General features: G+C 36.2%; 2 protein-coding genes across 2 annotated transcripts; one reads left to right on the forward strand and one right to left on the reverse strand.

Annotated features, from left to right (window-relative positions):
• Positions 1-1,416: 1,416 nt before the first annotated feature.
• Positions 1,417-19,878, forward strand: LOC114408477 (phosphatidylinositol 4-kinase alpha 1-like). The gene is made up of 26 exons (XM_028371528.1): positions 1,417-2,635; positions 2,981-3,322; positions 3,442-3,603; positions 3,979-4,149; positions 4,297-4,455; positions 4,552-4,679; positions 4,834-5,140; positions 5,429-5,597; positions 6,739-6,956; positions 7,563-7,721; positions 7,840-8,022; positions 8,597-9,136; positions 9,245-9,604; positions 10,874-11,088; positions 12,878-13,061; positions 13,241-13,377; positions 13,468-13,618; positions 15,604-15,870; positions 16,346-16,423; positions 16,590-16,634; positions 17,083-17,255; positions 17,361-17,556; positions 17,937-18,077; positions 18,782-18,990; positions 19,200-19,361; positions 19,456-19,878. The coding sequence occupies exons 1-26, from the start codon at positions 1,643-1,645 to the stop codon at positions 19,712-19,714; spliced, it is 6,108 nt and encodes a 2,035-aa protein (XP_028227329.1). The 5' UTR covers positions 1,417-1,642; the 3' UTR covers positions 19,715-19,878.
• Positions 19,879-20,622: 744 nt separating this feature from the next.
• LOC114408478 (polyol transporter 5-like) lies at positions 20,623-23,152 on the reverse strand. The gene is made up of 3 exons (XM_028371529.1): positions 22,738-23,152; positions 22,018-22,364; positions 20,623-21,939 (listed from the first exon to the last, which is right to left on the reverse strand). The coding sequence occupies exons 1-3, from the start codon at positions 22,865-22,867 to the stop codon at positions 20,887-20,889; spliced, it is 1,530 nt and encodes a 509-aa protein (XP_028227330.1). The 5' UTR covers positions 22,868-23,152; the 3' UTR covers positions 20,623-20,886.
• Between the last annotated feature and the right edge of the window lie 1,041 nt (positions 23,153-24,193).

A 24,193-nucleotide genomic window follows, 5' to 3' on the forward strand; every position in this document is an offset into this window, starting at 1 on the left:
ACGAGTGAATTATATTTTATATTCAATTTTGCAAGTCATATATATTATACATTTCAACATAAAAAATGATAATTACCTTATTTATTAAGAAGTAATAAACAAATTATATTTTATACTTAATTTTTCAGATGATAATTACCTTATTTATTGAGAAGGTAATAAGTGAATTATGGTTTATACTAAATTTTTCAGGTCCTGTATTTTTAACTCATAATCGGTTATGTTCTTTAATACTTAATCCATAAATAATAATGCAAAAACAAAGGACATGCAAGAAATGGTCATAACACTTTTATTTTTCTTCATTTTGTGATTGTCAAATATTTTTAACTACTTCTTTTATCATTAACATTGTTCTATAAAATAGATTAATTTATTAATTTAACATTCTACACATTAATATCATAGAAGATAATAATTTAATTTGAGTAGAAAATATGATTTGAAATATTATCAAATATTATTAATAATGTTTTAGATTTAATACTTACTATTACAATGTAATTATTTATAAATTAATTTTATATTTATAGTATAATTTAAATGATAGAATTATAAAAAAATAAAAACGAGAGAATATTTTCTTTTATCTTTCTCACCTGTTTTGTTTTTTCTCCTATTCATTTTTTTCCTTCCTCACATCCAAATACAAATTTAGACAAAGTCACGGAACACCATCCATCTAATTAATATCAGCCTTGCCTTTAGCTTCTCCTATATGAACTTTAAAGTTGCATAGTACAGGTAATAAAAGCAATCACTCTCGAACCGAGCAAATATATTGCTCCTTCCCTTTCAAGAATAGATGATGTTTAAATTTTTTACATAAATATTAAAAAATACAATTAATTTATTAAAATTTAAAGAAAATAGTAGGTAACCTTTTTAATATTCTTTTTTATCTATCACTATCTTACACTTCTTATATACTATTCACATTAAATATTTGTTAAGAGACAAGACTATCTATGTACTATGCTAGTAAATGTTTGAATTTTCTTTATATACAAGAATCAAAGATAAATATATATAAAATAAATTACAACTACTGAATTATAATTCTTGATAAATATTTTTCTTTTTGTTACAGTGTACCGATAATTCTTAGTATATTAAGAATTTAATTTAATTAGCACATATTTATAGAATAATTCTTCTTTTACATTATCATTCAATAATTACATTAATGTATGACAAAATTATTTAATTTTATAATATTTATTTAAAGATTATATTTACCATAATATACTAATACCATAAAATAAACAGTATATTAAATTTAGTAAAAGAAAAAATTTATTACCATTACTTAAAAAAAAAGCACGTGCGGGAAAGGTTGCCGCGCAGGGCAAAGACCGTATTTAGTCCCCATTTCAAATTTGTAAATTGTAAATGTCACTCTAATCTTAAATGTAATCCTAATTCTCTATTTAATTTTTTTGGTTTTCCAATTCTAATTCTAATCTTCAATGTAATCCCAATTCTAATAGCATTGGCATGGCAATGACCAGAAGAACAGCAACAATGTTGCTGCGTGGTTAGCAGTGAGAGAGAGAAACAGAGAGAATCGAATGCAACAACTCTCACGTCGGGACCAATTTCCCTCCTTCCTTGTTCGAATTTATTTCCCCTGCAAATCGTGATGGAAGCGTTGATCGAGTTATGCGACCTCATTGCGCAGAATCCGTCGCTATTCTCCGACAAGCTCTCGTGGATATGCGACAAATGCCCCCCGCCGGAGTACCTCTCGGCGGGATCTCCTAGGGTTTCGCGCTCTCAGCTCAATGCCGTCCTCGCCGTCGCGCGCTTCCTCTCCAACTGCCCCGATTCCGCCGATCTGCGCCCAAAGTCCGTCGTCCTCGAGTTCCTCCGCTCCGTTCCCCATTCCTTCACTCAATCCTTCTGGCCCCACCCTTTCAGCCTCGATTCCGTCGCCTCTTTCTTCCTCGATTTCATCGGCTACGTCTCCAAGGCCGCACAATCCTCACCGGATTTCGCCGAGGAGCTCGCCGCCTTCGCCGGCGAAGTAGTGATTTCCGCGATCGGCGAACAGCGCTCTGGCATTGCTAGGGCTTTCTTGGCCGCTCTCTCGCAGAACTTTCTTCCAATTTCGTCCTTCGATGCCAACAGATTGGTGACTTGTTTAATCGATCAATTCGCTGCGCCTACGGTGGGGCCTGTTCCAGGCATGCCGAGGGAACAACTTGCTGCGGAAAATTCCTCGGCTCAGAGCTCGCCCATCAGTGTGAACCACCAATCCCTAACCAATTACAATGACAGTCCCGGGAATGAGAATGCTTCGGGTTCCTCGAGCAGTGTGGCTTCTAAGGCCGCGGATGATGTCAGCACGGCGTCGTCGAGAGGGATGGTGAATGGGGGAAACCATGTTTGGAGGACCGGTGCTGATCAATTGGCGCAGAATTTGGGTTTAAATGATGGTGGTCTTGGCGCGTTCTCGTCTGGCCAACAAGTTGTTTTGTTCGAGGAAGAGTCTGTGGAGTTCTTGGAGAGGCAGGAAATAGCTTTTAAGTTGATTGCTCACGTGTTGGAGAAGGCCCACGTTGAACCTGCGCTTTTGGAGCAGGTTAGGTTAATCGGGAAGAAGCAGATACAGTCCATGTCTGTGTTTCTGAAGGTATATTTTGTTCCTAACTATGCTTCCCTCTGTAGTCACTTTATTTGTTATGCTTGTGTAAATTAGTGAGTGTCTTGGTTTACTCACTGTGGTTTTTGGAATGTAGTTAAGAGAAGTGCTAGTAACACATTTTTTATCTCACTCTTTACTATTGGTTTAAATTAATTCGAAATTACAAAAATTATGAGTGAGACTCGTTAAATAAGAAGTGAGACCTACAATTTTTTATGATTGCCAATAAAATTCAGTTAATAATAGAGAGTTTTCAAAAGAGTGTGTTGCTAGCATTTCTATCTAGGTTAATTTTAAGAGTGAGCTGTGTTTCATGTTTGTATGTTCTTGCAGATAAGGAAGAGGGATTGGCATGAGCAGGGGTCTCTTTTAAAAGCTAGGATTAATACCAAACTGTCAGTTTATAAAGCAGCGGTGAACCTGAAAATCAAGAGCCTCTCAGCACTGGATTCCGATTCGAGGTCTGTTAAGAGGTTGGTTTATGAGGCAGTTGCGATATTGATAGATGCTGCCGAGGCGTGCTTACTCTCTGGATGGCGTAAGTTGAGATTGTGTGAAGAGCTCTTCAGTTCATTGCTTCTTGGGGTAGCACATATTGCTATTGCCCGAGGAGGACAGCCGCTGCGTATTTTGCTCATTCGCCTAAAGCCAATTGTTCTCAACGTTTGTGCTCAGGTACGCTTTGTCACTTTTCAATATTACATTTCCATTGATGATTTCTTTTCAAACTTACAATCCAATTGGCATTCAATTTCATGATTTTTTTTTTTAATTTTGAAATATTTTTGTGGCAGCCTGATACATGGAGTAATACCCACGGAGGCATGTTTGAGAGTGTCATGAAGGTCAGCTGTCAGATAATTGAATCCTGCTGGAATAAGGAGCGAGCCCCTGTTGACACATACATAATGGGATTAGCCACAAGCATACGTGAACGAAATGATTATGAAGAACAGGTACATATACTAATGGTCACATGTGCACTATGCAGAAACTGGCTATAAATAAAAATAAATGTATATCTGGTCATGTCAACACTGTACTGTCCTTTTTTTGTTTTTGTTTTTGTACATATCTATGCAAAAAACATCATGTCTGTACGTTTCCATATATATTATGGACTTATACTTCAGTGTTCACTCCCTTTAATCTCATCAGTTGCTATTGTAATTATATCCATTCATATGGTTAGTATAGTAGATTTTTCCTGTTTCATCTGCATCGTATCTTGTCCAAAATTACTGACATCTTTTTAAGTTTGTTAAGATTTTATTGTATCTATTAATGTATTAAGTTATTTGCTTGCTTATGGAATCTTGTCTTGCCATCAGGACAACCAAGAGAAACCTGCAGTTCCTTTTGTACAGCTTAATGTTATACACCTGTTTGCTGAGCTGAGCGCTGCAGTCAACAAGTCTGAGCTGGTAGACGTGTTATTACCTCTTTTTATTGAAAGCCTAGAAGAGGGTGATGCTTCAACTCCTAGTTTGTTGAGACTCCGAGTATGGAACTTTGTCTTCAGAGCATGTATTTTGAAATTGATATGAAATTTGTCAACATATTTTATGACCCTCCTCTTTGTTCAATAATCTGTCAGTCCTTTGGCTTCTTTTATTATGATTCTTACATTTTTATTGTGATCCATACAGCTTCTTGATGCCGTGTCTCGAATGGCCAGTTTAGGTTTTGAGAAATCTTACCGTGAAACAGTGGTTTTGATGACTAGAAGTTACCTGAACAAACTTTCCAGTGTAGGATCAGCTGAAAGCAAAACAGAGGCAACTGAAGCCACAACTGAGCGAGTTGAAGTATGTAGTATATCTTAAAATGTCAACATGTTCGATTTGGTTTGTTTGGTGTAATAAACTGTCAAATGGATTCTCACTAGTTGAATTACATTCTAGACTCTACCTGCAGGATTTCTTCTTATTGCTAGTGGTCTTACTAGTGATAGACTGCGTTCAGATTTTCGTCATCGATTGCTCTCCCTATGCTCAGACGTTGGTTTAGCTGCTGAGGCTAAAAGTGGAAGGTACTCCTTTTTTCTATGCCGAGCACATGAAATGTCAATGTTCTAATAATGTTTGAAATTTTTGTTGAGAATTTGGATAGGTATAAATTCAACTTCATTTCCATGATGAGTTATGCTTTCTGAAGATATCACATCTGATGCTTACTCACTGCAGGAGTGGAGCAGATTTCCTGGGTCCTTTGCTCCCTGCAGTTGCTGCAATTTGTTCCGATTTTGATCCTACTTTAAATGTGGAGCCATCACTTTTAAAACTATTTCGCAACCTATGGTTCTATGTTGCTCTTTTTGGCCTAGCGCCACCGGTACAGAAGACTCCAGTAACTACAAAGTCAGTTTCAAGTACACTGAACAGTGTGGGAAGCATGGGTGCAATTTCCCTTCAAGCTGTAAATGGACCATATATGTGGAATGTGGACTGGTCTTCTGCTGTTCAACGAATTTCTCAGGGGACTCCTCCACTAGTAAGTTGATCATAGAAGATCTTCAAATTTTGGGTAAACAATTCCATTGGAGTTTTTTGCTGTGCATGTTTATAGTTTTATATAATAACATTGTGAAATTTGTTGCTTTGCCTTGTTATTGTCTTATAGTATATTTATGCTTCATCGTGCAGTACTATTTAGTTTTTTTTTTCCGTGCTTTCCTAGGTTATTATGAATTCAATAGCTTTCTCTATCACCCCCAAAATTTAATAGTTTACCGTGCACTATACTGAAGCTTTACTTTTATATCTTCCTGTTTTTGCCCAGGTTGTTAGCTCAGTGAAATGGCTCGAGGATGAGTTAGAACTAAATGCTTTGCACAACCCAGGCAGTCGTCAAGGCAGTGGCAATGAAAAGGCTGCACTTGCACAAAGAGCTGCTCTTTCTGCAGCTTTAGGAGGGAGAGTTGATGTCACAGCAATGACCACAATCTCAGGTGGATTGCACTTGTTTTATATTTAGTAATTCTCTAAGTATATGAATTATCAACACCTTCAGATTTCTAGGAAGGTGCCGCATCTTGTGTCAGGCTCATCAGATCCTTTGCTTGTATAACACTCCTTTCCATGTCACACACATTGCTGTTGGATACAATTCATTGTAAAGTTCAGGATGATATTTGACAAGAGCCTTGGGAGAATCATACCACTAAAGCTAGTTGTTGTAATTGGGGAACCCATGGACTTGTAAACCCCCCACTAGAATCCCATACTTCCAATGTGGGACTCAGGTCCCATACCTTGCATCCATACCCTATTCCCACCAAGCTTCACAGTCCCAACGCCCACACAAGGGTTGGCTATGCACTAGCCCTTTGACTAGTTCCGAGTGAACACTGCAATGTTGGCATCATCACCCATGCTGCTTGTTTGCAATTGAGTGACATGTTGGAAGGCTCTGATATCAATTAATAAGAACCTTGGGAGAACCACACCACAAAAGCTAGCTATTGTAGTTGGGGAGCTCAAGGGCTTATAAACCCCACACTAGAATCCCATACTCCTAATGTGGGACTCAAGTTCCATAGCGATTGGATCCTAACAATATTTCACATACCTTGGACAGTGTTTGAATAGGTTGGCATGTCTTAGACGGTGTTTTCCATATGACTTGTTCATAGCCATGTGCCATTAATAAACGGCAAAATTAATTATTTCTTCTATGACATGTTTTGTGATCAACTTCATATTATATAGAAGTGTGAACTTAGCTATTATTGGTTTGTGAACATGAATCAACCTTTCAAGGTTAATGTGATTGTTTTTATTATTTAATCATTTTTACATATTGGTTATACCCACAGCTCGTTATAGCCTTGTGCTGTTGAGTATTGACGATTTTTATTTGCCACTGTTTTATATATTTAAGTTCTTATGTCCAATTTTTTTGCAGCTGGTTAAATTTACACTTTTTTAGCCTGACAAATAGGAAAATTACAATTTATAATGTGGTTTCTTGTTTTATATTTAGGTTGGAGTTACTCCCTTCCCCCTTCTTAACTCTGATATTCATTTTTGTATAACCTCCTCTCTATCATGACTGTTGTGGTGCTTTTCTTTTGTTTATTTGTTTGCCAGGAGTGAAGGCTACTTATCTTCTTGCTGTAGCTTTTCTTGAGATCATCCGCTTCAGCAGCAATGGTGGAATCTTAACTGGTGGCACCACTATGGATGCTGCAAGAAGTGCCTTTACTTGTGTCTTTGAATATCTCAAGACTCCAAATTTAATGCCAGCTGTCTTCCAGTGTTTAGCAGCAATCGTCCACAGGGCTTTTGAAACAGCGGTGTCATGGCTGGTAGACATTAGTTTGACCTTTTTACTACATTTATTGCTAATACTTCCCATTATGTGTACTCATGAGGGCCATAAACCTCAACCCACGAAGCTAGGACACACGCTTACTTAGTGATAAGCAGTTATTGTCTAAATTGAGCTAGCATTTGTTTACTATTCATCCCAAAGATTTAAGGTGGTATGAAAAATAGCTATGTATGTATATGTAAAACAAGTCTATGTTCTCTGTTTCTTGTTTGAAGAATGTTACTTTTCATCTATGTAAAACAGCATAAGGGTTACTCTTTAGATAATTAGCATCTGCATTTACTTATTTTTATGTCCAAAATTGAACTTGTTCAAAAGAAATTTGAACATTGTTATATCTGTATACTTGTATTGACAAATTCAATGGGTTCATGCCCTTTCAAGTGATCATGAATTTTTATGGTGATCTAATCTAGATTAGGCGTATGTGACCTAATGGTTGTGGTTATAGCTTATTTACCGGTGCTCTTATTTATGTGCCTGTTTATGTTTTTCTTTTTGTTAAAGACTGGTTTTTGTGCTGTTATCTATGTCTTTGCACTATATGGATTATGTACACAACTGTTTGGTCCGGCTTCAGGAAGATCGAGTTTCTGAAATAGGCCATGAAGCTGAGACCCGAGATTCAATACTTACAATGCATACCTGTTATCTAATAAAAAGTCTGTCCCAGAGGGAGGATCATATACGAGATATTGCAGAGAACTTGTTGACTCAACTCAGAGATAAGTTTCCACAGGTAAATTTTCAACAGTATGTTATAAATATGCTTAAATGTATATGTAGTTAATTGCCTAATGTGTCTCTGCCTTTTTTTAACATCTGCAATATATTTAAGATTAATGGTATCTTTGCAGGTTTTATGGGATTCTCCTTGCATAGACTCTTTGCTATTTTCATTTAATGACGACTCTTCCACTACCATCATCAACGATCCTGCTTGGACAGCAACAGTCCGTACCTTGTATCAGAGAATTGTTCGAGAATGGATAATAAAATCAGTTTCTAGTGCTCCGTGCACTAGCCAGGGCCTTCTTCAGGTTGAACTGATCTGTTTCATTGATGAAAATCAGTATTTAAAGTTTTTATAGTTTCCTTGTCATCATTGTCTCAACAGAAGGGTGCATGCTTGCTTTGAAGGGTGCTAAGATATGCTGTTTCCTGTATGTAACTAGAATTATGATTTTTATTTGAAAACTAAAATACAAATCCCTATTTTAAGCTAGTGTCAAATGTTGGATGATATTCTTTTCCTCGGGGTGAGCATCATTCTCTGCACAAAAAGTAATTTTTATAGAAACTTTGAGGTTTGATTTTCTGTGCTTTTGCTTCTTCTGTTAATTCCCTTCATTTGCCCTTCTATCTCCTTGTTTTCATACCGTAAGTAATGGTCCATATATGGCTACACTACTGATTGTTGTTAACTTTCATTCAGAAATTGTTCCCAAAATGTGGTGGTTGCACACATTTTATTGTGCCTTAATTCCTTCCACTTGTTAATGCATATATCTTTCTGTTTAAATTTTCTATAGGTGACATTGTAAAAATATCTTTATTTTGATTAAGTCCTCATAATTTTCTCTTTGCACCATCTCTGTATGCATTTCATGTCAGGATAAACTCTGTAAAGCAAATACTTGGCAAAGAGCACAGCCCACAATTGATGTTGTTTTACTTTTATCTGAGATAAGAATTGGCACCGGGAAAAATGACAATTGGCCAATACAAACAGCAAATATTCCTGCAGTCACGGCTGCAGCAGCTGCAGCTTCAGGGGCAAATTTAAAAGCATCAGAGTCTTTTAATTTGGATGTTATTAGTTCTGGTAAGTGTAACCAAGCTGCAGCGACAGTTAAGTGCAACCATGCTGGAGAAATTGCTGGGATGAGAAGGTTGTATAACAGCATTGGTGGATTTCAGTCCAGTACTGCACCTTCTGGTCTTGGACTTGGAGCTGGGCTTCAAAGAATTATATCTGGAGCTTTTCCTCAGCAGCCACAAGCTGAGGATGACTCGTTCAATGGAATGTTGCTTAATAAGTTTGTGCGTTTACTTCAACAGTTTGTCAACATAGCAGAGAAAGGTGGGGAAGTGGTCAGGTCTGAATTTCGTGATACTTGCTCTCAGGCCACTGTGCTGCTTTTATCAAATTTGGTAAACACATTTCTTGTTAGTATTTTAGTTGTTAATACTATAAGTTAGAATTCTCAGGGAATCTATATTTTGTACCTTTATCTGAGTTATGTTTTTCTTATGGACAAGAGTTCTGGATCCAAATCAAACGTGGAGGGCTTCTCACAACTTCTTCGTCTTCTTTGCTGGTGTCCTGCTTACATTTCCACTCATGATGCAATGGAAACTGGTGTTTTCATATGGACATGGTTGGTTTCTGCTGCACCTGAACTTGGAGCTCTCGTTCTTGCTGAGCTTGTTGATGCATGGTTATGGACAATTGACACCAAGCGGGGTCTTTTTGCATCTGAAGCAAGGTATTCTGGACCTGCTGCAAAACTCAGGCCTCACCTATCCCCTGGGGAGCCTGAATTGCAGCCTGAGACTGATCCCGTGGAGCAGATAATTGCTCATCGACTATGGCTTGGATTTCTAATTGATCGCTTTGAGGTTAGGCATTGGTCACCATATTTTTTGATGTACATTTTCTCATTTTGCCACTTTATCTAAAAATTATAATGATTGCCTTTTGTAAATGTTTGTTTTGATCTTAGGTGACCATACTGCGTTTTCATATTCCTATTGTATAAACAAAATTCATTAATTCATGACTGATTATTGGGTAAATTGTTTAGTTTGAGTAACCTAAGATTTGCCTTTGAATCACTGTTCACATTGCGATTGTTAATAAATTAATAATCAATAAATCATTAGTTGAAGTTGCTGTCAGGATTACATTTACATGGAAGTTATATTTTGTTTGGTGCTATATATAAATGGGCATAGTTAAATGTGAAATTGGTAGGGTCGAGTATTTGATTTCTCTATTAATCTACTGTATTTTTAGTAAACAATTATGTTATAGTTGTTTGATGCGGATTAATTAATGAATTCAGGAACTTATTCATGAACCACTCTTTATTTGAAGATTGATAGTCAGTTCTTGGTTAGTGGATCTTGTGGGATATTATTTTAGTGTTAAATTGCCATCAAATGTTACTCGCTCTGTCCCATAATATTTGTCATACTAGGTTTTTTTTACTTAGACCAAGAAAAATCAATAAATAGATGAAAAATAGTAGTAATTTTACAAAAATTAACCTTCTCATCATTAATTCATTTATAGATTTTGTTGCCCATCATTAATATTGTGAGAGATATAAGTGGAAAAAAATAATTAATGTTACGTTAATCGGACAAAAGCAGAATACCCCGATCAAAGAAATCTTGAATTATCTATCTCAAACCAAGAAAAAGATATTGAAAACGATTATGTAGGATCAGACAGTGAAAAGAATAATAAGGGTATAAAGAAGAAGAAAGACAAGAACAAGATGGAGGCAGAACTTAATTTCTTACTAAGAAATTTTTTTATTTTACATTTAAATTGGAATAATTTCTTAGGTCAAAGAATATTTAACAATGTCAAAGTATATTAAAAGCTAAGATGACAATTATTTTGGGACTTATTTTTTCTTATTATGGGACGGAGGGAGTAGTTGCTAGTGCTTTTTATGCTGGTTGACTAATTGTGAATGAATATGTTGATAAACTTTGTGATTGACCTATTGAAGTAAGATAAATTGCTCGAAGAAGGCATTGGCACATTGCCTTACCCTTACTTCCTTTACTGTATTAAATACTGAATCTAGTTTCAGCTTCAAATATTGGAATTATTTAAATTAATTCCCTGAATCATTCTTATCCTGTCTCTTGTAGGCAATTCGACACCAAAGTGTGGAGCAACTTCTGCTTTTTGGTAGGATGTTGCAGGGGACAACAAAGCTTCCCTGGAATTTTTCACACCATCCTGCGGCCAGTGGCACTTTTTTCACTCTTATGCTTCTAGGGCTCAAGTACTGCTCTTGCCAGTTTCAGGGCAATCTGCAAAAATTTCAGATGGGGCTTCAGCTGCTGGAAGATCGGATATATAGGTGAACACGGGTGTCTCTTGTAGTTTTTTTTTGGCATTCTTGGTGCATTTCTCCTAAATTGTTCTTTTTCTTTACCTGTGCTAACTGCTAAGAGTAGTGCTGGCAATAGTACTTTGTTTGCTATTATTTATTCATCAATTTGTGCCTTTCTTCTTCTTCATGAAGCATACATTTTGTATTCATTGCTCAGCTCCTCTCTTCTTGCATGGTTTTAATTCCCTGATCTTGGCGGCTTGAAACATTTTCTGGAAACTGCACAACTTAGGACTACTTTTTTAGAGCGCCCCCCTCCCACTGCCACATTATGTTCTCCATGATTTAATAATCATAAATTGTCACCCCTTATCTTTCAGTTCTGACCAATAAATAATGGTTGGAAAGTGAGCTCTAATTTATTTTTTATTCAAGCTGAATGCTTTGCCCTGTTTAAAAATATTCAGGAAATTACTGAGATGATGGAAGTAAATAGTTTATCTTTTGTATTCTTTTATTTTATCTTTTCTACTGAAAATCAAGAAGAACCAAGCCCTGTTCCACTGACAATAAATATTTATGTCTCTTAGGGTCCATTTGATTTGCTAAAAAGTAAGGACAAGACAGGACAAAAATATTTGTTCAATCATCAATGTTTGATTTTAAAAATGAACATGGAACAGAACAAAAAAGAGGTTGAGGGACAGGACAAAAACTTCTTTTCTTGTTACTCAATTATCTATGGGACAACTTTTTGTTCCCAGTACAAGACATTCAAAAGACCAAAACACCCACATATCTCTCTTCTCTTTCCCCCACCTCTCCCTCTCCTCAGTTTCTTCTTCCCACTATCATAATAAAATAACTGCCCGTGAAACTGCCAACGTTATATGATGCTGCACATTGCTTCTTCATTAAAAAACTGAAACGTAAACATTTTACGCTAGAATATAAAAAAGCTGATATAACAAATATAGAAGTTGTGACAATTTTAAAATTATATAAGAAATAGACATGCAACTGAGTGATATTATGAATAAACTTATCTATATATATAAATTTTTTTATTTGTTTAATTTTAATTATATATTATACATATATATAAATAATATTACGAACAAATTTTTTATATTTCAAAGATAATATATTATATAATATATATTATGAAATACAATAATATATTATTTTTTGATAATGATGATGATAGTAATAATAATAATAATAATGAATTATATTAAGATATTTAATTTTAAAAAGGGTATTATAGTAAATTTTATATTATTTTTCCTGTGCTGTCCAGACTCCAGTGTACACCAAACAATAGACTGGACAAAAATTTGTTCTGTGCTGTTCTCCTTGTACTGTACCTCAAAGCCATTATATTAGAAAACTTAGCTTACTCAGTAAGCTAAAGAGAGGTAAGTACAAAATACAGAGCTCTGAACATAGCAGGTACAACAGGTATACAAAAGACAAAAAATAAAATGTAAGCTACTACTCTAGGTACATCATAACCTATTTTCCAACAAACACACCGTTAATAGTGTTAAATCTGTTATTTATTTCAATTTGAGTTGGAACATTTGGTAGATTAATCAGCTGAATGTGTGTGGGTGGGGGGGGATGGTATAACTGCAAAGGACTTGTCTGGTATTTCATGTTAGCTCTGTACTAAAGTAGATTTTAGGCTATTATAAATATTTTTAATGGGCTATTCTGCTGGAGCAATAGTTTCTTGCAAAGATAGGGACCAAAATTGGATTCATGATGTTCACCATTCTTATTAATTGATTTTTTTTTTTTGCTTCATTTGTAGGGCATCTTTGGGTTGGTTTTCTTTTGAGCCAGAATGGTATGACACAAACTATACAAACTTTGCTCAGTGTGAGGCTCAATCTGTTTCTCTATTTGTTCAATACCTTACAAATATGAAAGGAGATACTGTCCAAGTTGGTTCAAAAGGAAATGGACAAGAAAATGGGAATCCTTTGGCTGATGTGGTAATAATTCAATGTCTAGCATTAACATCTGCTTACACTGGGGACTTTGGAACATTAAATTGTTGACTTTAAATAATTGTCATGTCCTTTTTAATTTTTTTATCTTTCTCTATAAAGTGGTTTTAACATTCCCATTGGACTTAAAAATATCCTAATCCTAATTTCTACATTTGTGATAGAGTGATCACCATCATCCTGTTTGGGGTCAAATGGGGAACTATGCTGCAGGAAGAGAAAAACGGAGGCAGCTACTTTTAATGCTTTGCCAGCATGAGGCTGATAGGCTTGATGTCTGGGCACAGCCGACTAACACAAAGTATAAATATCTGTTTCTGACCACTGGAATTTCGTTATATGTTTTGTTTTTCTTGTCCTAAGCTTTCAAATATCTGGTATGTATTTTCAGGGAAAGTAGTTCCCGACCCAAGATTAGTGCAGATAAATGGATAGAATATACTAGGACTGCCTTCTCTGTGGATCCTAGGCTTGCTTTATCCTTGGCCTCAAGGTTCCCGACCAATGCATTTGTAAAAACTGAAGTAACTCAGCTTGTACAGGTAAGTTTTCTTCTTCTTGTTTTTTCAATAATAGAGTTTGTGAACAGGAAGTCTTAGTCAGTTGAGTGTCTGCAAAATGGGAATTGTTTTAATAAGTTAAAATTTAAATGTTTTTAGCAACTACTGTTGTCTATGTTCTCTTGTCAGACAGTGGAAGGTTAGGCTTGGATTTATGGTAGAAAATGTAGGATTGGAGGGTTACAGTGAGTTGGTAATTGCAAGAGGTGTCTTAAAGTAATATAATGTGGTTTAAGGAGGGGTCAATTGGTTTTGGGCATGAAGTGTAAAAGTACCTTCTGCAAAAGGTTTTTGGTTTTGATAGAGAAGATTGAGGTGTGGCAACTGCGGTTTTGAATGATATTCTGTCTAGTGCCAAATAAGTCAGGTCTGGGTGGTGTGAAGTGAAAAAACCATAGTAGTGACAACAAACCTAGGAATGGCATAGAGTTTGATTGCATTGCACAGCTGCGAATAAAGCAGTTTGCTGCCAGCATTCGTAAGCTGATCATTCTATCAAAAGAAAGCATTACAAGTGTTTAGATTGACCTCCCATGAATATCCTATTCACACAAGGATATGGACTACTACTATTGCATAGGGAAACTAATTGGTCGACTAACTGCCTGCCTTCACTTAGACACTTACATTATCTTCCTCTATTAATATCCTGCCTCTGCTACTGCAGTTGTGGAGCTAACTAGCTAACAATTAAAACTTTTCTAACAACTTTAACTAACAAGGTCTAACTAGTCGAGGCTGGCCCGCTTGATTCCTTGGGACTATCATTATTTCTCCTAATGTAAACACTCTTAATTGGGGTTGGTTGCTAATCACATTAAGAAGTCTATCAGCCACTAAAACTAAATACAGTAATATGGTAATACCTACATTGGGGATCAATTCAACCTGAAAAGCTTAAGCTGTTCGGAGGAAGAACACAGCTGGTTTTATCATCTAATAAACCTCCTCATACAAGAGCCCTCTAGTGTTTAAGGATGTACGAGGCACAAGTCTACGTTACCTTGTGTTGGAATTATTTAATTAATGAAGAATGCTGGTGGCGTGGTGCCAAGGATCAAACACTTGACCATTAGGTCACAAAGGCTCAAATACCATGTAATGGCCCAACACGACCTATAAGCTTGCTTAACTTTGGGATGGTGCCATGGTAGCTTATGAGTTGTTTTATTTCTCTAAAAACTGAAATAACACAAAACCAAAGCCCAAATACAACCCAGTACCTGTACATAATAATTTCTCTATATGTCACATTATATAATGCAGCAACTTACTAATATCATTAACCAACAATAAGGTTATCTAGCAAGGTTATGGACCATACAATCTGCACCGAAATGAAACCTAGACCAAAATAGAGATGATTTGATTTGTAGCTTATGCTTTCTTGATAATAGTATATGTTGTGTCGTGTATCTTGAAGGCAAGGAATAGAGAAAGGAAATGTGTTGGCTGATGATAAAAAAACTAATATTTTACATGGAAAAAATATTTGATTTTATGTCTGATCTTATATCTAGCTGCTGCAACAAATTTTGGCTTATTCACAAGCATTTTTAGTTACACATTTGGGTTGGATGAAGATGGGAAATTGAAACTTAAAGTAAACAAATACATTTATTGCTTAATAGGATGCTGTTGAACTGGTTGTCCTAAACTGAAATTTCATACATTTTAAATTCTAATAAGAACTTTCAGTTATATAGTTATTGCTCAAAAGCAATATTCTGTGTTCAAGGAGTAAATATAATCATCCTTACCCGAGTTATTTTCTGTCATGCCCGATAATTCTATACCCACACACACACACACATTTATATTTACCTGCAAAGGGGAGAATTTATTCTTGTGTTGTGTAGCTTTTTTATTTTTTATTTTTTCATTCCTGTGGTTCTTGCTGCGCTCTCTCATTAACTCGTCCAAATTCATTTTCTTGTAAAATATGAGACAATACCTTTGCTTTACAGGCAAATATAGTGGATGTGCGCAACATACCAGAAGCATTACCTTACTTTATCACCCCAAAGGCAGTTGATGATAATTCAGTGCTCTTGCAACAATTGCCTCATTGGGCTCCTTGTTCTATTACACAAGCTCTAGAGTTTCTTTCTCCTGCATACAAGGGTCATCCACGGGTCATGGCATACATTCTAAGGGTTCTGGAATCCTATCCTCCTGAACGAGTAACTTTTTTCATGCCACAGCTGGTGCAGTCGTTGCGACATGATGAAGGGGTCAGCTTTCCTCCTACTGTTTGTCAATGGTCACGTAAAACCTGATTTTACCTTTTTTCTTTCACCATTTCTACAGCATAAAGAATCCTTGTGTTTTTAAAGTTGTGATCACATTGAGATTTTGAAAAGATCATGGGTGCTCAAACAAAAATGTCAATATATTAATGTTTTTCACCCTGTTGAATCTCATTATGCATTGTTGTCTGAATTTTTTTAGTCCATTCTCCAATTTTTTTTCTTTAAACATATAAAGTATTTTGACATCATAAAAGATCCCATTGAGTGAAACATCTTCAGCTCAGACATTTCACAAATGAAAATTTCTAACCTTTTTTGAAGTTTTTTAAATTGAACATTTTCTTAAGTTAATCTCTAATAAATAATAATTGATGTAAAAGTGTAAATAACATCAGTCCAATAATGACTTTCAATGTGTTTTTGCTTAGTGACCAATTGCATACATTTATTTTTACAGAAATTGGTTGAAGGGTATTTGCTTAGAGCTGCTCAAAGAAGTGACATATTTGCCCATATTCTTATCTGGCATTTGCAGGTATAACCTGTGATTGTTATTTTTTACTTGTTATACAATTTATTCTTATTTATAATTGTGTTTTTCTTACCTGTAGATTATGCTCCCTTTGTCAATATATGCATTCATTACAAGTTATTTGTTTTTTATTTAATAAGTGGTTAAACACTGATTTTATTTTGGGCAGGGTGAGACTGTACCTGAGACAGGAAAAGACCCAAACAGTGGGAAGGTATGCCAAAAGAATGTTTCTGTATATCTAGTATAATTTAACTAATATAGTTAATAGTTAATCAGTTATTGCTAATATAGTTAATAGTTTGAACTCTAGTCCACATCAAGTGTTAGGATTTGTGTGTCAGGTGTTAGAATATGCAATTAGAAAACACTATCTTGAGTTTATTATCAAGATGACATTTGCTCAGATTACATTAAGTTCCTCAATTTGCAGATACATGTTTCTAGTTTTGTCTTTACTCTTTGAAACTAGCATTCGAATATGTTGCACTACTTTTAGTACTTTGTGAAAACTGAAAATACAACTGAGAAATGTTAGCAACACACTCTTTCAAACACACTCTTTATTAATATATTCAAAGTGAATTCTTTGTTTTCATTATAGAATCTTTTTTTTTTTTAAATCATACTTTATAGATTTTATCTCTGTATTTTTATTTCAGAATGGTTCATTTCTAGAACTGCTGCCAGCGGTAAGGCAGCGTATAATTGATGGTTTTAATCCAAAGGCACTTGACATATTTAAAAGAGAGTTTGATTTCTTTGACAAAGTTACATCCATCTCTGGTGTACTATTTCCACTCCCTAAAGAAGAACGCCGAGCTGGTATCCGGAGGTACTGGCCAAATGTCTGAAGGCTTATTTTTATTGTGGATTTTTATGTTAAATTTTCAATGTGTCTTTGATAGAAGTTAATGTTTATTTTTACCATATGTGGTAGGGAGTTGGAGAAAATTGAAATGGATGGTGAGGACCTTTATTTACCGACAGCTCCTAACAAGCTTGTTAGGGGTATTCGAGTAGATAGTGGTATTCCCTTACAATCAGCTGCAAAAGTCCCAATCATGATAACTTTTAATGTAATTGATCGAGATGGGGATGAGAATGATGTAAAGCCACAAGCTTGCATTTTCAAGGTTAGCTGGGTTGTATTTATGATGATATCCTGTTATCATGTCAACAAAACTGCAGAAGATTAGGCTATTGGGGCTTAGCGAATTAGCCCTCTTTAATTATATTTTTATACAGCTAATTTTTACTCCAGTTATACATATATATTCTCTTAAAATATACTTTAGTTTTTTTCCTTTTTTTGTGTGTGGGTTGTTAGATGGCTAGAGATAGTTTCAAATGAAATATGAACCAAATAAAGAGTAGTGATATGTTTGGAGTATGGCTAGTGTTACATAAACCATTTTTTTTTTGTAGCATGTTTATTTTCTTGCTTCTTGTCAATTGTGCTTAATATATGCTTGTGTTTTGTCATTCTTGGGCTGACTGTTCTCTTGCATTTAAGGTTGGAGATGACTGTAGACAAGATGTTCTTGCCCTTCAAGTAATAGCACTACTTAGAGATTTATTTGAAGCCGTTGGCTTAAATCTTTATCTATTTCCTTATGGTGTACTGCCTACTGGTCCTGAGAGAGGTATAATAGAGGTGAGTTTATTCTCAGTATGCTATATCATCGTGAAAATTTTGTGGCTCATCTGTCAAAGTATTTTCTTGATGAGAATGAAGAATGCTACTGCAGTAATAACTGCCAAATTATGGTAGTACTTGGAAGTGTAACTTTAAGCAATGTATTTCTTTTTGAGCAATTGGATTCTCAGTCTAGGACATGGAACTGTCATGGTTATCAAACTCATGCTAAACACAAGTTTTATGATATCCTAGGACACAAACAAGTTGAATCACATATAAAATCTTTTTATCAAACATGAGAGAGCTTTTACACATTAGCTTATGGAGAAGTTCATTTCAGTTTTTCTTATTTTTTTTCTTCTATAAGTGCTTCTGGATATGCTTACCCAAACATGCCCATAGCACAGAATTTGGTTGATTTTGTTGGGTACCTCTGCTGCAACATGTGTATGATGGTTTATGATGCTAATTCTATACTATAAGGGTTAGGTCAAAAGGTTCTGTTATTATTATTTTATATAAACTTCCAATGACTTCCAATCAGTTTCCTTGTTATTATTTTATACTATAACTTATTTTTTGACCTTGTATTTCTAAAACAATATCAAATGACTTCCAATCAGTTTCCTTGGGAACAAGATTCAATGTTAATTACTCGTGTCATATATGGGGTAATTGTTTTGTGGATTTGTAATTTTTTTATTTTTCACATTTTCCAGGTTGTGCCAAATACGCGCAGTAGAAGTCAGATGGGGGAAACAACTGATGGAGGTTTGTTTGAGATATTTCAGCAAGATTATGGGCCTGTTGGGTCTGCCAGTTTTGAGGCTGCACGCCAGAACTTTATCATTAGCAGTGCTGGTTATGCTGTTGCTAGTCTTTTGCTTCAACCAAAGGATAGGCACAATGGGAACCTTCTCTTTGATAAGTAAGATCTTTGTTTTAATTTCATTACTTTGTCAGCAAGTCAGTTATTATTGCTAGCGGATCTGAATATAGCTTTAGATGCCTATGAAGCATTTGAAAATCCTCATTGTTTGGCTCCCTTTGTTCAATTTATTGGCGATCTTTAGTCCCCCTGCCCTCTTCTGCTTTATGGTCCGATAAATGGCATCACTAATATGCATGCTGATGCAGTGTTGGGAGGCTTGTTCATATTGACTTCGGTTTCATCCTAGAAACTTCTCCGGGTGGGAATATGCGTTTTGAAAGTGCTCATTTTAAGCTGAGCCATGAGATGACACAATTACTAGATCCATCTGGTGTTATGAAGAGTGATACATGGAACCAGTTTTTAAGGTAGTAATGGCATTTCTATCTAGATCACAAACTTTTTTTTTTCCTGGATGTCATATAAAACTCAGCGTTCTTTCGCTGTTTATTGTACATGTAGTTTGTGCGTGAAGGGGTACCTTGCTGCCCGTCGACGAATGGATGGGATCATCACTACTGTGTCATTAATGCTAGACAGTGGGTTACCTTGCTTCAGCAGGGGTGACCCGATTGGCAATCTTCGGAAGAGATTTCATCCGGAGATGAGTGAGCGTGAAGCAGCCAATTTCATGACCCATGTTTGTAAAGATGCTTATAATAAGTGGACCACTGCTGGCTATGACTTGATACAGTATCTGCAGCAAGGCATCGAGAAGTGAGATAATATAGAGCTTACCTAACATGTACATTGTTGCTTGTAATTTTACATTCATTGTTGTCTTATGCTTTGATTTTTTGAGGAATTTTCACCGTTATAGTATTGGGGAGGGAATAGTAGTAAATGCCGAATGAAGATTCAAAAGTTCTGTAATATATATATATATATATATATATATATATTTTTTTTTTGGGGGGGGGGGGGGGGGGGGGGGGAGCGGGGGTTCCTCGTAGTGTAAAAATACAGCTCTGTAATCTTATTTATTAATGGTAAATACAATTCATTGAGGTGATAGGTACAAGCTCCAGTTACTTATCATTATTCGTTAAAAATGCCTATAGTTTTTTTTACCAGACTAAACTAGAGAAATGGTGGTGGGCTTGGATCCTTTTTCATTACCAGAATGTACCCTAAAATCGTAAAAGTGTATTTAACCCATAGCGAATGATGACAGATGATGTATTAATTGATTTAATTCACATGCAACCAAATATGTACCTATTTCGCAAATTAATATGGTAGAATGTGATTTTTCTCCTGTTCAGATACTGCAGCGTCTTAAAGATAATATTTCTTACAATTTCTTTTTTCTCTGAATAAATTTGATTTGCCTTAACTATGTAAAAATTTTGTTTGTCTCTTAATATGTAAAACTTTAATTTTAATTTCTTGGAATGTTTTTTCTTAGCAGGATAAATTCCTTTTTTTTGGTAATAGGATAATATTCCTTTTGATTTGAATATGTAAAAGTTTAACTTTTATTGCTTTAAATATACAAAATTTCAGTTTAATCTCTTTTAAACATGGTGTGGCCTGACACCGTTAGTCTATGTAGACTAAAAATAAATATTACTCCGCATCTTATTTTAAGAGACTTAAAATATGTTCATTTTGAAGAAAGTAGCCGAGTAGGTAATAAAATTACATCAAATGATCAAATAATATCCACGGAAAAAGGAAAGGTTACATTAACAATGTAGTTTTCGAATAGCTTACCACACTTATTACCCGTCTCTCTCTCTCTCTCTCTCCTCATTCATGAAAAGAAGTAGTACTATAATTTTGCGTCGCATACTAGACTTGTTACTACTTAGAAAGCTAATCTAATCTGTTACACACCATTATATTATTATATTATATTGGCTCAAAAGTATTAAGCACGATTATGGGTGGCTAATTGGCTAATTGGATCTCTCCGTTATCACCGTCCTTACCCTTGGACCATGAGGCGAATTTACCAAAGGAGCCTTCCATTTCCTCAAGGGTCTTGCCCTGTGTTTCGGGGAGCATGGTATAGAAGAAGATCCATCCACACATTGCGATTCCCCCAAAGAGGAAGAATGCCCCACCAATAGTGATCTTATTAGAGAGGGACAGGAAAGTCATTGAGATGACCCCACTAGTGACCCTATTCACGACAACTCCCATAGCCGCACCCTGCGCGCGAAGCCTTAAGGGGAAGATCTCGGAGCTATAAACCCACGTGATGGGACCCGCTCCAACGGAGAAAGTGGACACGTAGGACAAAACCATGCCTATGCTCAACCCAATGGCCCACTTGAGGACGGCGCGTGAGTGGTCAATGACGGTGAGACTCAACCCCAGCGTCAGAAGAGAAAACACCATTCCGCCAACACTTGTCAACAACAGCGGCCGACGCCCCACCCGATCCAACAAAAACGTAGCCACTAAGATGAATACGGTTTTGGCGAATCCAACGGCCACGGTTGCCAGAAGCTGTTCCCCATCGGATTCCAGCCCAGCCTTCTTGAAAATCTCGGGGCTGTACAAAACCACGGCGTCTATTCCGGAAGCCTGCTGAAAGAAATGAATCCCGAGAGCGGCTATGAGGATGTGGCGCACCGCCGGTGTAGGGTAAAGGAAGAACTCTTTCCATACACCGCCGCCGTGGTTTCGGTTGGTTACTTGAACGACGTCGTCGGTGCAACTCTCGGGGATGCCAGCGGCAGCTTTGATGTCGGCTAGCCTCTGCTGAGCCTCTTCTTTGGAGTCGGAGGTTTTGTTGAGGACTTTGGTGGCTTCGCCGAGCCTACCTCGCATCACCAGCCAGCGTGGCGACTCTGGCATGGCTAACACTCCCAGCGCTAGGATCACTGAAGGAACCGCCCCAACTCCCAGCATCATCCTCCATCCCAGCTCAAGTGACAGCTTTGAAAATCCGTAGTTTGATATGTATCCTAGCAATATCCCTCCATTTATGAATACCTGAATTCAATATCATAAAACTAACATCTTAACAAACTTAAGTGGAGTCTTGTAATGAGTGTAGGTAGGGCTAGGTACCTCTGGGAAGGAGGTGAGGAAGCCACGACAGGAAGGAGGGGAGACTTCGGTGGTGTAGACGGGGGCGATCATGAGGGCATAACCGATGCCGACGCCGGCGATGAAGCGCGCGAACATAAGAAAGGGATAGTTCGGGGATATTCCCATCAGGATGGCTCCGGCGAAGAAGATGCTTCCGGCAAGGACGATCGTGTAACGCCGACCGATCCAGTCGGAGGTTCTGCCGGCGAGGCATGAACCTATCAGAGAGTAAAGGTTGATGATGCCTACCAGGATCTCGATTTGCACGTCCGTCAATTTCAAGTCTCTCTTTATATATATAATCGCTCCACTCATCACCCCAACATCTGTAATCAAGTATATAACATAACATCATATCATGTAATATCTTATGTTGATTGTGGATATGCAATATTCTTGCAGTGAAATAAATTATGACAGGAAGCTCGATAATATTGTTCTTTATGCACACACACACATACATATATATACATATATATATATATATATATATATATATATATATATTATTAATTTCCCGAAGAAGAAATGTCTCCTTTTTATTCTACATACTACAACATAAGGGAAGTAACCTATTTATATCAGTTGAAATAGCATGTAGTATAGGACTTGGTGCAGAAAAAGAGAAAACAAAACCTTAAACCTAGCTATGCATGTCGATTCACGTGTAGTTATGATAATTAACACGTACGTACTCACCATAGCCAAGTAATATGGAAGTCATGGAAGCCAAAATGGCACAGGCGAAAGCATACTTGTTCCTTCTGGGTGTCTTTTGAGGATCAAAATCCTGAAGAGATTTTTGAGTTGCTGTTTTTCCCTCAGCCATGATCTTCAATTAATATCGACCCACTAAGAGGCAAATATATATCAGAAACACGTACAGCTGATATGTTATGAATGAGTACGCAGTCTATAATATTTCAGTGGCCATACAATAGATGTGATGTATGATAAGAAGCAATGGTCGAAGTGAGGTAGTAAAATTATGCAGGACAGATAGATAGATGTGTGCCTCAGCTGGCATGCGTGCTTATATAGAGGAAAGCACATGACCTTAGACCACGGTGCGGTGTCCCTCCCGCATGTATAGTTGAAAGAGTGAAACCTCTACTCTCTCTCAGGTTACGACTTATCAAAATTTGCGACAATAACTAATGGGGTTGCCTAAATTTGTTGTAGGCCAGTCTCATTAGTCACGAGTACACCCATCATTTACTTTTATTCTTTTGAAATAATTAAACCATCAATTTTGAAATTTAAAGAGTTTTAAAGTATACATCATAAATCCATATTTAAATTTTAAATGCAAGTTTAAATAAGTTGTCAAACCTATATATAATATCATTCAATTATACGGATAATATGTAAATGCCACTGGTGCTTTATCTATAATTTATAAAAACTAAAAACATATTGCACCTAAAATAATATCTTATAATTTATAATTGGATCCCTAACCCTTAATCTATATTTTAGGGTCTGTTTGAGATGATTGCAAGATTTTAATTTTTGGTTTTTAAATGTAATTTTTAAAATAAAATACAATTAGAAAAAATGAAGTTAAAATGATTTTTAAATTATTTTCGAAATACTTTTGCACTCATTTTCAAAACCAAGAAAAAAATATTTTATGAATATGATTTAGTTTTAAAAAAACATACATTTCTCACACATTTGACAATCACACTTTTTATTGCTACCATTATTATCACTACCATTGTTGTTGTCAATGTTATCGTCACCACCACCATCACCACCTTCGTCATCCGTCATCACTACAATCACATCGCCATTGACACTGTCATTGTCATCATCACCGTCACTACCAACACTAATATCACCTTTGTCATCATCACTACAACCACTACCAACCATCACTGGCTGCTAACACCAACACCACCATCACTGTTGTTATTGTTATCACAACCAACATTACTATTATCACTATCACCACCATTGTCATTGCCACCATTATCACCAATACCATCTCTATCTCTGTCACCACAACCGTTGTCGTCACTAACGTTGTTGCCACAACCACCACCAACATTGCTACCACCACCACTACCATCATTGTCACCATTATCATCACCAATATTATTATAACACCACCAATGTCATCATTGTCACTATAGTCATTGTCGTCACCATC

This window comes from Glycine soja, chromosome 4, assembly GCF_004193775.1.
Source record: "Glycine soja cultivar W05 chromosome 4, ASM419377v2, whole genome shotgun sequence".
Taxonomy (NCBI): domain Eukaryota; kingdom Viridiplantae; phylum Streptophyta; class Magnoliopsida; order Fabales; family Fabaceae; genus Glycine; species Glycine soja.

Excerpts from the sequence above, each read along its gene's own strand:
- LOC114408478 (XM_028371529.1), bottom strand. The coding sequence starts at position 22,867 with ATGGCTGAGGGAAAAACAGCAACTCAAAAATCTCTTCAGGATTTTGAT. Across the intron at positions 22,365-22,737 it reads TTCCATATTACTTGGCTATG|ATGTTGGGGTGATGAGTGGA; the intron begins GTGAGTACGTAC and ends ACTTGATTACAG. Across the intron at positions 21,940-22,017 it reads TCCTCACCTCCTTCCCAGAG|GTATTCATAAATGGAGGGAT; the intron begins GTACCTAGCCCT and ends TATTGAATTCAG.
- LOC114408477 (XM_028371528.1), top strand. The coding sequence starts at position 1,643 with ATGGAAGCGTTGATCGAGTTATGCGACCTCATTGCGCAGAATCCGTCG. Across the intron at positions 9,605-10,873 it reads TTCTAATTGATCGCTTTGAG|GCAATTCGACACCAAAGTGT; the intron begins GTTAGGCATTGG and ends TGTCTCTTGTAG. Across the intron at positions 11,089-12,877 it reads CTGGAAGATCGGATATATAG|GGCATCTTTGGGTTGGTTTT; the intron begins GTGAACACGGGT and ends CTTCATTTGTAG.